This window comes from Stegastes partitus, unplaced genomic scaffold (genome assembly GCF_000690725.1).
Source record: "Stegastes partitus isolate 25-593 unplaced genomic scaffold, Stegastes_partitus-1.0.2 Scaffold43, whole genome shotgun sequence".
Taxonomy (NCBI): domain Eukaryota; kingdom Metazoa; phylum Chordata; class Actinopteri; family Pomacentridae; genus Stegastes; species Stegastes partitus.
Genome location: NW_007577774.1, coordinates 498,420 through 511,731, shown reverse-complemented (window position 1 = coordinate 511,731; position 13,312 = coordinate 498,420). Strand labels below are relative to the sequence as shown.

Here is a 13,312-nt window from a genome sequence, read left to right as displayed (position 1 = left end):
TAGTTTGTTTTCTTAATGCATGTCACATACAGATTACTAACATTTTCTCCTCTGTGGTTTCTTCCAGGAGGTGTCTACTGAACTTCGGCCACGTCTCTGTGTGATCCAGCGAGGCCCCAACGGATATGGCTTCAACCTGCACAGCGAGCGGGCGCGGCCGGGCCAGTACATCCGAGCTGTGGATGAAGACTCTCCAGCAGAGAGGTCCGGCCTGCTGCCCAAGGACAGGATAGTACAGGTACGTTAATAACACTGCGAGAGAAAAAAAATTCTGCATGGTGTACAGTGGAACATTATTTAGCTTCATTGAAATTAAATATTTGTCTAGTGGGATCAAGAGATTATCTGCCAACCAGGAAAGTCCTTGAACAAGGTGCCATCACATTTATGAGAAATAACTTCTGAATGTTCTTACCCAAAAATATCCCTGCTGCTAATGTATCCTGATTAGTCTGCCATACTTCCGCTCTAGACAGCCTGTAGTGATTTTTTTTTTTTTTACTTGGGTAAAAATAGAGAATAATGGTGTGGTGTGTAATCAGGCCTCATGTACAGTTCGAAACAGAAAAGGCCTTTTGCTGTCTCTGTTCATGCCTTTCCTGTGATGCAGTCATTCATTTTACAGGTACAGAGGATGATGTCAAGTACGAATGATGTAAAGGTTCTAATCATTTTTGTATATGTCATTTTCATTATTCGGGGGCTGCAAGGTGGGTCGTTGGTTTGCACTGTTGCCTCGCAGCGAGAAGGTCACTGGTTTGCGTCCCGGTGAGGACACATCTTTCTGCATGGAGTTTGTATGTTCTTCCCGTGCAGCGTGGGTTCTCTCCGGGTTCTCCGGCTTCCTCCCACACAGTCCAAAAACATGTTGAGGTTAATTGGTGATTTTAAATTGTCCGTAGGTGTGAAAGTGAGTGTGCTTGGTTGTCTGTCTCTAAGTTTAGCCCTGTGATAGACTGGTGACCTGTCTAGGGTGTCCGCTGCCTTCGCCCTGAGTTCGCTGGCATCGGCTCCAGCTCCCTGCGACCCCAGTGAGGATTACGCGGTGTATAGATAATGGATGGATGGATTTTCGTTATTGGCATCTGTGGCCCAATATGTAGGAAAATTAGATTAATACATTGTTTTTTGAGGATGGAAAGTAACTGATAGAAAGTTCTGCGTTGACTCAAAGAGATCATCTAAGTAATCTACACGATGAAAATGAGAAATGAACAAACAATCCATCTTAAACGTCTTACTGAAGGTTTAAACTGTCGTACCGGTGGTTTAACAGATAGAACAGGTACTTTTACATCATTAGTACTTGACATCATGCTCTATACTTGTAAAAATCAATTATTGCATCACAGGAAAGGCATGAACAGAGTCACACTTTTAATGCTCCATCAAGTTACACACTGAATATTAAACTGATGCTTGAATTTAAAGCATTGTATTATGGTGTGACTGACTCAAAAACCCTAGAAACCCTACAGCTAACTGGAGGATTCTGTAGTTTCAGTGCAGCTAGCCAACGATGAAGAACCACTTTCTGCTCAAGAAACAAAAAGTGGACTCGTTTAGCATTTCTTTAAACCAGTCGGGGCTTCAGTATCCCCTCAAAATGGTGATGGGTGGAATAGTAGTGGTGGAACTGTCAATTAAATGGATTGTCAATGAAAAAAACAGTCAAGGCTGCATTACTGCACAGTCCAAATCCTCAGCAAAACTTGAAATATTCATCACAGTAGCATGCAGGAGAACAAAGGCTTACACCTGCAGCCTACATCCAGTGAGTCACACTAAAAGTGGACGATCTTTCTTTGGTTTCTGACTCATAGAATTCATTGCTGCATCCAGTGACAGTGCAAAGTGAACTGCATTGTGTAGGGTTTTAGTTTTAAGTTTCTTATCTTCCACCAAGTCAATTACTGGTTTATTAGTGAAAACAAATGTAGGACGTCCAAGGCAGCCGGTCTACACAAAGATAAGGTGGGGCTTTACTACTCTGACAAGAGTAACATTGATTACTTATATTTTTTCGTCTAGCGTTCCTTAAAGTGTTGAACCTGTAAGAATTTTTAGCACTCGTGTAAATAATCTAGTTATTCAGATCCACTTTGAATCTGTTACATAATGAATATTGAGCTGAAGCTCAGTTTTCCTCAGATTGTTCAGCCCCAATGAAAACGGCCTCCAACAGGTTTTATTAATCCTTTTCTCAGAGGAGAAGAAGTGGTTTCCTAATGTTAGCTGTGTGTTATGAATAATATGATGTGGATAACACACTGTGTGGGGTCTTAAATCCATCAGGGAGCTCAGCTGTAACAGCCGCACCCTGGAGTCTTCAGCTTCTTAACTGCTCTGGGTTCTCCTCAGCACACTGCTTCTTTTTTAATTGTATACTGGCCCGCAGAGACCGCGTGTGTGTGTTTGTAATAGCAAAAACTACACTTCAGCCCGCTTTATTGGTATGAATTTCATAAGAGTAACAATATTGCTAAAGTATCCAGGATGAGTCGAAAACTAATTATAAAGAAAAAATGACAACTTATTGCGTAGAATAAAGAAATTGAAAAAGATGATAAAAGAATAAGAGACAAGTGACAATTAGTATGTGTCGTGTTTGTGTGTGTGCCATGTGTATAATAGGCTGTGTTAAGATTACTGCAATATTCAGTGATGTTTTAATTATGTGTCACATATTATGTTGTTCTCTGCTAACAGAGAATCTGCTGCTGTTCGCTGTCATCTCGCAGTCTAGAAGTTTGGAATAAACAAGTCAAACCTTTAAAGTGTTCTTCACTTATATCAGCGGATTTGTCACATTTTTAAGAGGAAGTGCATCTCTGGCTCTGTTTTGCATCTGCGACAGTAAAGAAACATTCTGACATTGTGTATTCATAGTTTAGGGCCTGTTAACAGTAAAGCATCCTTTTTTAAATCTTAGTAATCAATGAGTAGCAGCCTAATTCTGCCCTGCGTGCACTAATAGGTGTTTTTCTTTGGCTGTTTAATATAGACCTGTAGAAATCTGCATGCAGAAGCTCTATGGAATGGTTGAATAGTCCTAATGAGAATGTCTAATTACACAAAATGCACTAATTCACTGTCAATATCTGTACATATGTGTATGAGCAGAAGCAAACAAGATTACATGCAAAAAAAAAAGAGAAGAAAGCCACCAACTCACAATGAGCACCTCTGACTCATTTGGTGTAATACTTTTTATAACACAGGGTGAAATCAGAGTGTTGCTTTGTCCTCTGACGTGAACGCCTCCTCTCCCTCCCCAACAGAGAGCGAACAGACAGCATGAGAAATAAAGTGAAATGAAGAGGGGAGAGAAAAAAAAAGGAAAATACAGAAGGATTAGAGGGACTATAAGGGTCTGTGTGGGAGCCTGGAGAAGGGGTTTCCAGTCCCTGAGAGGGCCCCAGACGTCCACACCACCCACTGAGGAGCGGGGCTTTGTGAGGAGCGGACAGCCATTGTTGCTGCTGTTACTGGCCGAGCTGCTATTGTCCAGCTTCCTCTGTAGGCCTGGCTTAGACGTGCAGGTCCACCCTATGACCTAAACGCACACACACACATGCACACGCCCTTTTGAGACATTTCTCACATGCTTTCCCATGGAGATTTTATACCGCGACGCTCAGCTGGTCTCAGCAGAGCCACCTGACAGTTTAAATGGCAGCAGTCCCGCACATGTAGATACGAGGGGTAACGAAAAAGAGCTGTTGTGCAGATTGTTTTGCAAGTTGTTGAAAGTATGCGAGCGTGCATTTGTGTGCGGACGCGCAGGATTTCCTCCCCCGGAGCCTCTGGCAGACAAAGTGATAATATTGAGAAAGAAACCCTGACAGTGATAAAACAGTTTGCTCACTCGTGTGTGTGTGTGTGTGTGTGTGTGTGTGTGTGTGGGGAGGGGGGGGGACAAAGACAGGCAGCCCAGAAAGAGAAACAATAGTGACTGAAGGATTTCCAGTCATGCTGCTAAGTTTAAAAAGATAATAATATTTTCTTCTCCCTCTCAGGTGAACAGCTTGTCGGTGGAGGGGAAGACGCATTCAGAAGTAGTCGCTGCCATTAAAGCCGGCGGTCATGAGGCCCGGCTGCTGGTGGTGGACCCCGAAACAGACGCCTTCTTCAAGAGGTGCCGAGTGACCCCGACCTCCGAACACCTGACCGGTGAGGGGATGATTCATAGAGGGAATGACTGCAACTAGGTTGTAAAGATTCACTCCAGGTTCACGGCCAGTCAGCGTTTCACAGACACGTCAGAGACACTAGACGTCCCCCTCGTCTCCAGTAAACAGCAGTAAATTAAAAGTCAGTCACACGGCTTCTTGGCTCTGCTCTTCCCTCTCCTCCTTTATTTCTTTCTGTCTTTCTTTCTCTCACTCTTTTCCAGCTTTCTTGCTCTGCCAAGGATCACAGACAGACACAGAGAGCCACTTCCTGCCCCCCCTCCATCCTAATATTGATGCCCTGCAGGGGAAAGTTAATCTTTTAGACATAAATAGAGCACATCAGAGTCAGACTGCGCTGACTGAACATATTGTTTGTGAGGTTTAAAGGCTTAGCTGTGGAGCGCTCTCTCACAAAAGTTTAGCGTTGAAACTTGATACTCAAAAACAACTACAAGTTTCAAAAGTCACAAGATGCATTTGGAAGTACCAGGAAGGGGACCTCGTTTTATTTAGTTTAAAACTGTTCCAATGTCAATATTGAACTTTCACTCTTGATGAATTCATACTTGAGGGATTCAAGAGATTATTGTTTCGCCTTTTTTATCTCAACAAAAAGGTCAGAGATTGATTAAGGGAGTTCTGGTTGGCATTAACCCCTGGTGAACTCTGGGTTTGAAAGGCATGCTGTCTTTAAAAACAAAATCTACAAACTGTCCAAACAGAAAGAATCATCAGCTACTCATCTGTGACGTGATGGTCCATCAGGAAGATTAACCACTTAAATGAATCACTTTATTCTACACGTCTCGTTTCAAAATTTGCCAAAAATAAATAGTTGTCAATAACTACATTCTGCAAAAAAAATTAAAATTCTGCTTTCATCAGCACAACCATGAAGGAATGAGTCATTCAGCTTCCACCAACAGTTACATGACAGAAATTCTGGGAATTTTTGGCTAAACTTGGTTGAACTGCAGGCTGTGTTTACACAAAACAGATAGATGACAGGTATGGAAACAAATAATTTTTAAAAACAGCCATTTGTTCCAGTGTTAACACTTGTGGGGACTTCTAAAAAATGTTGATTCCAGGATTCATTTTTGTGGAATAAGCAATCAAATAAATTTAAGTTATATTTTTTCTTACGTTTTTTTTAAAATCATTGTTATTATTTATGGCATTAGAGCTACGTCCCCCTCCATGTCTAGCTATGGTTGTGCTGTTTTCTTTCTTTTTTTAAATTAACTAATTATTTTCAATTACACATTTCTAACATTATATAGAAAAAACAGAACATAGCAGGGTTAAACATGTATTTATATTAAATTAAATTATAATAAATGTCCCATTTTTGGAAAAAGTCAGTTCTATTTCTTAGAGAGAAAGTCATCTTTTCCATTGTAAATAGTCCTTTAACTACATCCATGCATTGTTTAAGGCTGGGGGGCTCCGATTTGTAGCAGTTTTTGGTAATCACCTTTTTACAAGCGATAAATACCAATCACTCTTGGAGAACAGATTGTCTGTTGTTCCACCCAGATATAGGAGTCTGACGGTTGTGCTGTTTTCATGAAGGTGCACGACTTTATTTTGCAATGAAAAATGAGCCTACAGTGAGTAAAAATGCCCAGACAGCTTGGAGTTCAGAGGGTTAAATCTCGTCTCGGTGTCCCTGCTGGAGCCCCCAGAGGGAGCCCTCGTACAGCCGGTGATCTGGTCCCTTCACCGTGCAGCAGCTGGTCCTCGGGCAGGTGGGATGTGAGAGTTTGTTGGAGTGCCACAAGAGACCCCTCATATAGACATGATGCTGCCAGCTGTTGGCATGGGAACAGGAGGGGTACAAAGGGAGGAAGCTGCATCCGTGTTAGAGTCAGAACGAGGAGAGTCGTTTAAACGTTACGTTTCTGTAATGTTTGTCAAAATGAATCTTAATAAATTAGCTGAACAGCAATGAAAGAAACGTTCAGTCCTTCAGTGCTAAATGTAAAAATACAAAATTGCAAGAAAAACTCGTATATTAAAAATCAGAATTAGATAAAGTGCATAAATATTGTCTTCAAAATGCATCAGAGTAACATCAGTGTGCTGGTTGTGCAGTAAAATGGCCACTGATACACAGTATTTGAATGTGATGTTATTGTGGAGGAAGTAGAGATGTATCTGGCATTTTGAATTTCCCCTAGGGATAAATAAAGGTATTTGAACTGAAAATTGAATTGCATCAAGATGGCTGGTTTAAACTAGGGCTGCCACTAATGATTATATATTTATTACCGATCACTTTTCTGATGATGAGTTCAGATATCGTGATTTGTCAGAGCAAAAGTCCAGAACACAAAGATGCTCAGTTTACAGTCATGCATAAAAACAAAAAACTTTCATATTTAAGAAGGTGGATCCATGAAATAAAATAAGAATAGCCTTTATTAATCCCAAAGTGGGAAACTTTGTAAGGTTACAGCAGCAAAGATGGTGCAAACACTTAGGAAATGTAGTACACAAATAAAAACAAACCAAGACATACGTAAGTACTAATCATAGAAAACACAGTATTGCACAGATTCCTTTGTGAATGGAAGTCTTGACATAAATATAAATATAAGTATAAATATTGCACACAGATGTTTGGCATTCTAGCGTAAAAAAAAAAGACACAAAGGATTGTTTTAATTTTCAGAATTACTAATTAATAAATCATCTCATTGTTGCTGTTCTAGTTTAACACTCAAACAGGTGGTTAGGTTCAGAGGTACCCAGTTTAGGGGCCTGGTCTCTCAAAAAGTGGATTTTGACACACAGATCTGCAATTATTTTAAAAACTTTCCTCAAATTCTTTTTTGTAGTGTAATCAACAACTTGAGCTATTATTTATTTAAATGTCTCGTTAGTGGAGCTGCTAAGGAGCTGCAGTGTGACCAGCATTTCAGTGTTTTTATGTAAAATCTGAAATCTAAAACGTAATTACAGCTGTTAAATAAACATGAAATGATGATGAAATGTGGTGGCGTAAAGGCATGTTGCAGTGTAAAATGGAAAGCATTTCAAAATCTCATTTAAATATAGCACTTTAGTATGGCTAGTCATTTCCTCCACTGTAGCTGGATGTATTGACTCTTGAACCAGCAGTGTTTGAGTCCAGGATTAAAAATAATAACGCTCTACAGGGGAGAGATTCCACTGAGGAGTTTCCCAGGTAACTGCCTGCACTTCACATGCTGCCCACTCCGAGGGCACCTGCCTACGCTGACTCTTCACATCCACACACACACTCACACACACACACACACACACACAGCATCTCCCCGATCAGCCCGGCTGGCCAGAACCTTTGTTTGGTTTCCAAGGTGCTCGCTCCAAGTGGCCTCTCAGCCCAGAGCTGGAGCTGTATTAGGACTTGGAGAGGCTCCTCTCAGAGTCAGGGACACAAACACAACAAAGACCCGAGGACTCACAGCTCAGATTAACTCTGAAGGACCAGCTGATACCTGCAATAATTAGCTCAAAACACTTTTTTTTGTTGGCGGGATGGAAGGTAAGGTATGAAATCTGTCTGCAGGCGCCACATCTCTGAGTGCTTCAGTATTGCTCGTTGGTTATATGGGAATGTCAGGGCATTTTTATGACAAAAAACAAGGGAAAATGTTCCACTTCAGCTGTTTGAACAGTTGGTTGGAGGACGAGGGGGAGGTAAAGTGGACCAGGAGCATCTCATAGAAGATGACCCACACATGCATAATGGATAATGTGCTCATACCTGTGCTATGTAATAGAGTAGGTGTTGGTGGAATGAAAGGTGAGCTGCAGGAAGACTCTTGATCTAGCGGAGGGGATCTCTCTGCTCCAGTGGTGCCTCGCTGCCACTGAAGGACATAAAGCATCATGACGACGTTAGGACGAGACAGACAGTGAGGGTGAAAGACGGGGGAGAGCTGTATTTTGGGAAACCATGAGTGACTGTTGTGTGATTTCCTTGTCGACAGGTCCGCTGCCAGAGCCTGTCATTAACGGAGGGATGGAGGAGAAGGTAAGACTCAGCAGCAGCAGAGACGTATCACACAGAGGAAAAGTGAAACTCAGGGTGACACTTGAAAACCTGCAGAGCTGTCATTTGGTTTGAAAATCTGCTTTAGAGCAAAGCCAAAAGCAGGAATTGAACTTTAAAGCGAGTGAAGATTTGTCAGTCTCCCGCAGAGGCCACTTCCCTCTTCACCGACGCAGCCGTGAGGAGGATAGCTCAGCTTTTGCACTGCAGCTCCTCGTGTGGCGAAGCAGGCCGGGGCTCTTTTTTCAGGTGTGGTGTGCCACATCAGGGTTATTAATCACAGACGTGTACTGAACGGGCTTTCCTGTGATTGTCTAAACGTTCTGGTGCTCATTGTGTGGTGCTGTGTAAAAAAGAAAAACTCCACCCAGCTCCATTAACTTATGAGTTATTTGACAGTGAGTGTACACAAAAAAATAGTTCATAGCGTAGGGTGTAATTGGCATATTAAAACGGAGAAGCTTCGTGATAATCCTGCTGAAGGATTTGAGCTTAATCCCGAGGAGACACAACCGTTCCCAGAAGGAGTAAAGGAGTAGTTTGACATATTGAGAAATACTTTCCGGTGGAGTGTTAGGTGAGAAGATAGATTCCGCTTTCATGTCTGTGAAAGTTCTCATTGTTAGTTGTATCGCAGGAATGCTTTCTAAAGGGCCTCTCAGGTTACCGGAGTGTCTTGTTCCCATGCGAATACTTTTATGTAAATCAGCGTTGATGGGTTGAGATAATGGCAGGCCTGGATGTGGACAAACTAAAAGAAAGCACTGTGTTTACGGTGTGTGGCAGCCTCGCACTTGGGCGCCGGGCCAGATATGCAAAGTGAAGCCTGACCCGGACTTCCCGTAACTCGGGGAACTGTATGTGCAGCAGCGGTAGTTGCATGTTCCACGTATTGTTGCGTAACGAGCGTAAAAGGTTGGAGGAGCGAGAGGTCAGGGAGAAGTCATCTGCCAGGTGGAAGATTGGAGGGCGGCGGGTTAAATATCTTCAGCGTTATTAGCTTATTCAAACTGCCAGGGGGGAAAAATCAACGCGTGACAAGTGGTTCAGGCGTGAGGAAAACAAGGAAGAATTTCTCAAATTTCACAAATCTGAACATGATTCCATGACATTTTTCCCAGAGAAAATGTTTTAAATACTTCCTTCTAGATAACTACACATATCTTTGTTTTGTTTTGTTGTTTGCTTTTATACCTTTTTTTAAATAATGGCAGTGCAGCAAGGCAGTAAGAGAAGGCAGTTTTATTTGTACAGCACATTTCAACAACAAGGCAGTTCAAAGTGCTTCATATGAAACATAATTAGCACCAAGACAATGTGTAAAAGGAGCATAAACGATTAAAAAAAAAAAGACATTTCCACACAATTAAGAGTTACATAGAGAATAAACAGTACGATAGGATGAAAAGTCGTGCGCTTTAAAATATTTAAAAGCCTCAGATTTGGTTTTAATGAAAGGCAGAAGCAAACAGAAGAGTCGTCAGCCTTGATTTAAAAGAACTGAAAGTTGCAGAAAACCTGCAGTGATGCAGTAAAACTGAAAGCTTCCAGAAAGTAGACCTGAGAGATCTGGATGGTTGAGCAGCAGATCGGAAATATGTTTTGGCCCTGAAACATTCAGAGCAGAAGCGAACACGGGAACCGCCACCTGCAGACTTGTGGAACGGTAAAAAAAGCAAAAAAAAACAACCTCCATCAGTCTTTATTTTCACTTTATCTGCTCAATATTTTGCTTTTATTAAACTCTATATGTGTCTGAAAGGCTGGTGTGATAAAAGGTAAGCTGTAAATGCCACTTCATAGGTCCCTCTAAGTGAAGTCGGCTTGTGCTTAAACAGGAAACAACTCAAATACAAGCCTGCCCTCTTGTGGTGGAGTCTGTTGCTGCATGAAGGCTGGCTAAAGCATCTTTGTGGTAATAAAGTGATGCTGATGGGAGTTTGTCTCCACAGGTGAACGGCAGAGTGGCCAAAGAGGCAGAGAGGGACTCAAAGCTGTCCATCAGTCCTTCTCCATCCAACGCCTCGTCCAACACCTCGCTCACGACCCCGCCAGCAAACACCCCGCCTGAGGTACGGCACAAAAAACACATGGCAACAGCATGCTCTTTGCTGAAATATGTTCTTTATCTTCATCTCCATTCTCTCTCCTTGGTTTCCACTCATTAGGGTCTGATCGCAGACGCCATCCCAGCTCTCAATCTGAGCCTGCAGCAGGTCAAAGAGCTCGCCCACCAGAAACGCTCCAACAAGCGAGCCCCGCCCATGGACTGGACCAAGAAAAACGAACTCTTCAGCAACCTATAGGGCTCCTGGCTTCACATGACACACACACACACACACACACACACACACACGCACACACTTTTATTCTGTAGGGATTCTTACAAGGAAACATCAAAAAGGCCTTAAAAAAAAATAAAAAAATTAAAAATTAAATCACCATGACATTGGAAGAGAAGTTTAACTAGTGGCGCCAGACAAGCCATCATGTAAAATATATCATTCTTCTTGTTACTGTTACTCTACATGTTATTATAACCCAGATATTAAACTCTACATGTATAATGTGCTACTAACACGAAAGACACACATGCCAATGAAAGCAAACTGGACTGCGTTAAAAAATGTGCGTTTGTGGCGACCTTGTGTGTGCGTGTGCATGTGTTTGTGTGCGTGTGTGTGTGTGTGTGTGTGTGTGTGTGTGTGTGTGTGTGTCTGCTGGTCAGAGTTTCGTGCCTGGAAACATAAAGGAGTCAAGTTTTAGTCAAAGTCAGTCTTTTTTAAAGTTCCTACTAACATTTTTAAACACTGAAGTGTCTTCTGTTAGAGTGACAACATTGAAAAACAAAAAAACAAACAAAAAAAAAACAGCCTGACAATCAATTCATTAATCTCTAATTTACCTTTTGATCAGTTTTTAGGGATCAAACGTCTGGCAGGAACATTAAATTCACTTTAACGCCTTTTATTTCATTATTTGTGTAGTAATCCTCTCTTATTAACTCTTTAATAAAATATCACGCTAGAACTCTATTTGTTGTATTGTTGAAGACTTATATGGTTCCAAAATGATTTTAAACTGATTTCTAATATGAATCTCTGATCTCTGTTTTGGAAAATACTTGCTGATGGCTTTAAACTGGAAATAACTGTATTTTAATGTATGTATATATATAAATATATATCATATATCATGTATATTTTTACACTTTTGACATAAATTTGTCTCTGAGATGAAGGTGAGCTCAGTTAAGTCCCGTGTCGCTACTCATCCACGCGTTGTCTGGTCCACACTTTACTGAATGTGAACTATATTATGAATAACTTCATCAGCCGTCATTGCTACTGTGAATGGCTCCTCGGTTCACATATTTAGAATACTGAATATTTTTTATTGCTTCGACAGAAATTAGAATTTATGAGATTTTTACATGTTTCTATTGATGTCTTAAAAACAAAACGGTAATTTTGATGTAACGTTTAGATCATCAGAAGGAATGTCTGTGCTTCAGTAGATCGTATGCATTCGTTCAGTATTGACAAAAGTGATCATTTTAAAACCAAATGGCTGAATTCTATGAAGAGTTTTTGTAGTTTGTGTAAGCAGTAAACGATTTCTATACTGTAATGCGACAGTCATCACAACATTATCCTGTTATTTGAGAATAAATAAAAATATTCTCCAATGCTCCTGTGGTGTTTTCTGTTGTGTTCGAGGAACATAGTATAATACATGTATGTAGGTATGAACTTTTATGTGTGCATATGTGTGTGTCTTTAAAAAAAAACAAATGAAAAAGAAAGTACAAGTGATATTTACAGATGTAGGAAGTTCATGACCTAAAATCGTGTTTCCCAGTATACACCTGTTTACAAAAGGAAAAGAGGAAACGAATTATAAATCTAATCGGTCTATCGCTCTCTGCTTGCTCAACCAGCCATACTTGTATTCTGTCCGTTCACCTGTTGCTTCTGTCATGCAGATGGCTTTGTTGGTTTTGTGGAGTTTTCTCCTGACCACAGTTAGTGCTGTTTATAGTACAAAGGAAGATGGGGCTATTTTGGTTTGTTGGTTTTGTGGAGTTTGGCGACAATTTCTCCTGACTGTGTTTTGTCCTGTTTGTAGTAAACGGGGAGATGAGGTGTTGCATTGTGGTTATCTTGGCCTGTGGGACACCCTAAAGTTATATTCAATCCTTTGATGTGTAAATATCTTGTCCAGGAACAATAAAACCACTGACAGGTAAAGTGCGTAGTTACAATGCAGTGCTCCTCAGGTAAACCTTGGTTCCTGGCATTCATGTGGATGCTATTTTGACTCCAACCTCCACTGTTAAAGACTAAACCCTCCCCGAAATAGCATAACAGTGCAACCCACCACACCCCAAAAACTAATCGGGATAAGCTCGAGGAACCTGACCAAGAGCTGCCAGTGTTGAACCAGCCTCACCCCCAGAGGTCCTGGATCCAGTGTGCCAGAGCAGTTTTGGTGATTACATATGCAGGGACTAAAGTAACAAGTTAAACCTTTAATTGCTTTGTCAATAAATACTTAGCAAAATATGCAGAATACATAAAAGGAAATGCATGCATTATGTTTCAATTATCAAATCATTATCTGACATGAACACCCGTCATGATTGATGAAAACAAAACACCCAGTTCAACATTGGGTACATGTTTCTGCATTGACCCATCTCCACAGTTCCTATCAGTTTCATGGTATTTGACCTTTGATCGTGTGAAACTTTTAGCCCACTGCTTTCATTTTTCGTCCTGGAACTTTGTTGTTTTTAAATTACTCGACTAATTTCATAAATCTGCTGTCCTTCATGTAAATTATTTACCTAAACATCAACCAAGAAAACTGACAAAAGTTTGTTAAACATCACTTTCCAGTTCCACACCTGTGATTCCGTTTCTCACCATATGTTGTTCATCTTCCCTCATGCGCATTAAGATTTATTTATCGTATAACTTGGGACAGTAACGCCCTGTCAGTGCTGCTCCTCTGTCCTCCAACATGTCACTCTGTCTCCGGCAGCTGTCTCTTACTAATGGCCTCGACCTTTCTGCTCCTCCACTCTCCTTGT

The 13,312-nt window shown here is 41.1% G+C and overlaps 1 protein-coding gene across 1 annotated transcript in view; it reads left to right on the top strand.

Annotated features, from left to right (window-relative positions):
• Positions 1-11,907, top strand: part of nherf1b (NHERF family PDZ scaffold protein 1b) — a 32,263-nt gene extending 20,356 nt beyond the window's left edge. The window contains exons 2-6 of the mRNA XM_008305429.1: positions 68-238; positions 4,020-4,173; positions 8,156-8,199; positions 10,170-10,289; positions 10,386-11,907. Coding sequence (XP_008303651.1) covers positions 68-238; positions 4,020-4,173; positions 8,156-8,199; positions 10,170-10,289; positions 10,386-10,523 — 627 coding nt within the window. The 3' untranslated portion in view covers positions 10,524-11,907. The remainder of the gene's footprint in view (positions 1-67; positions 239-4,019; positions 4,174-8,155; positions 8,200-10,169; positions 10,290-10,385) is intronic.
• The last annotated feature ends 1,405 nt before the right edge of the window (positions 11,908-13,312 follow it).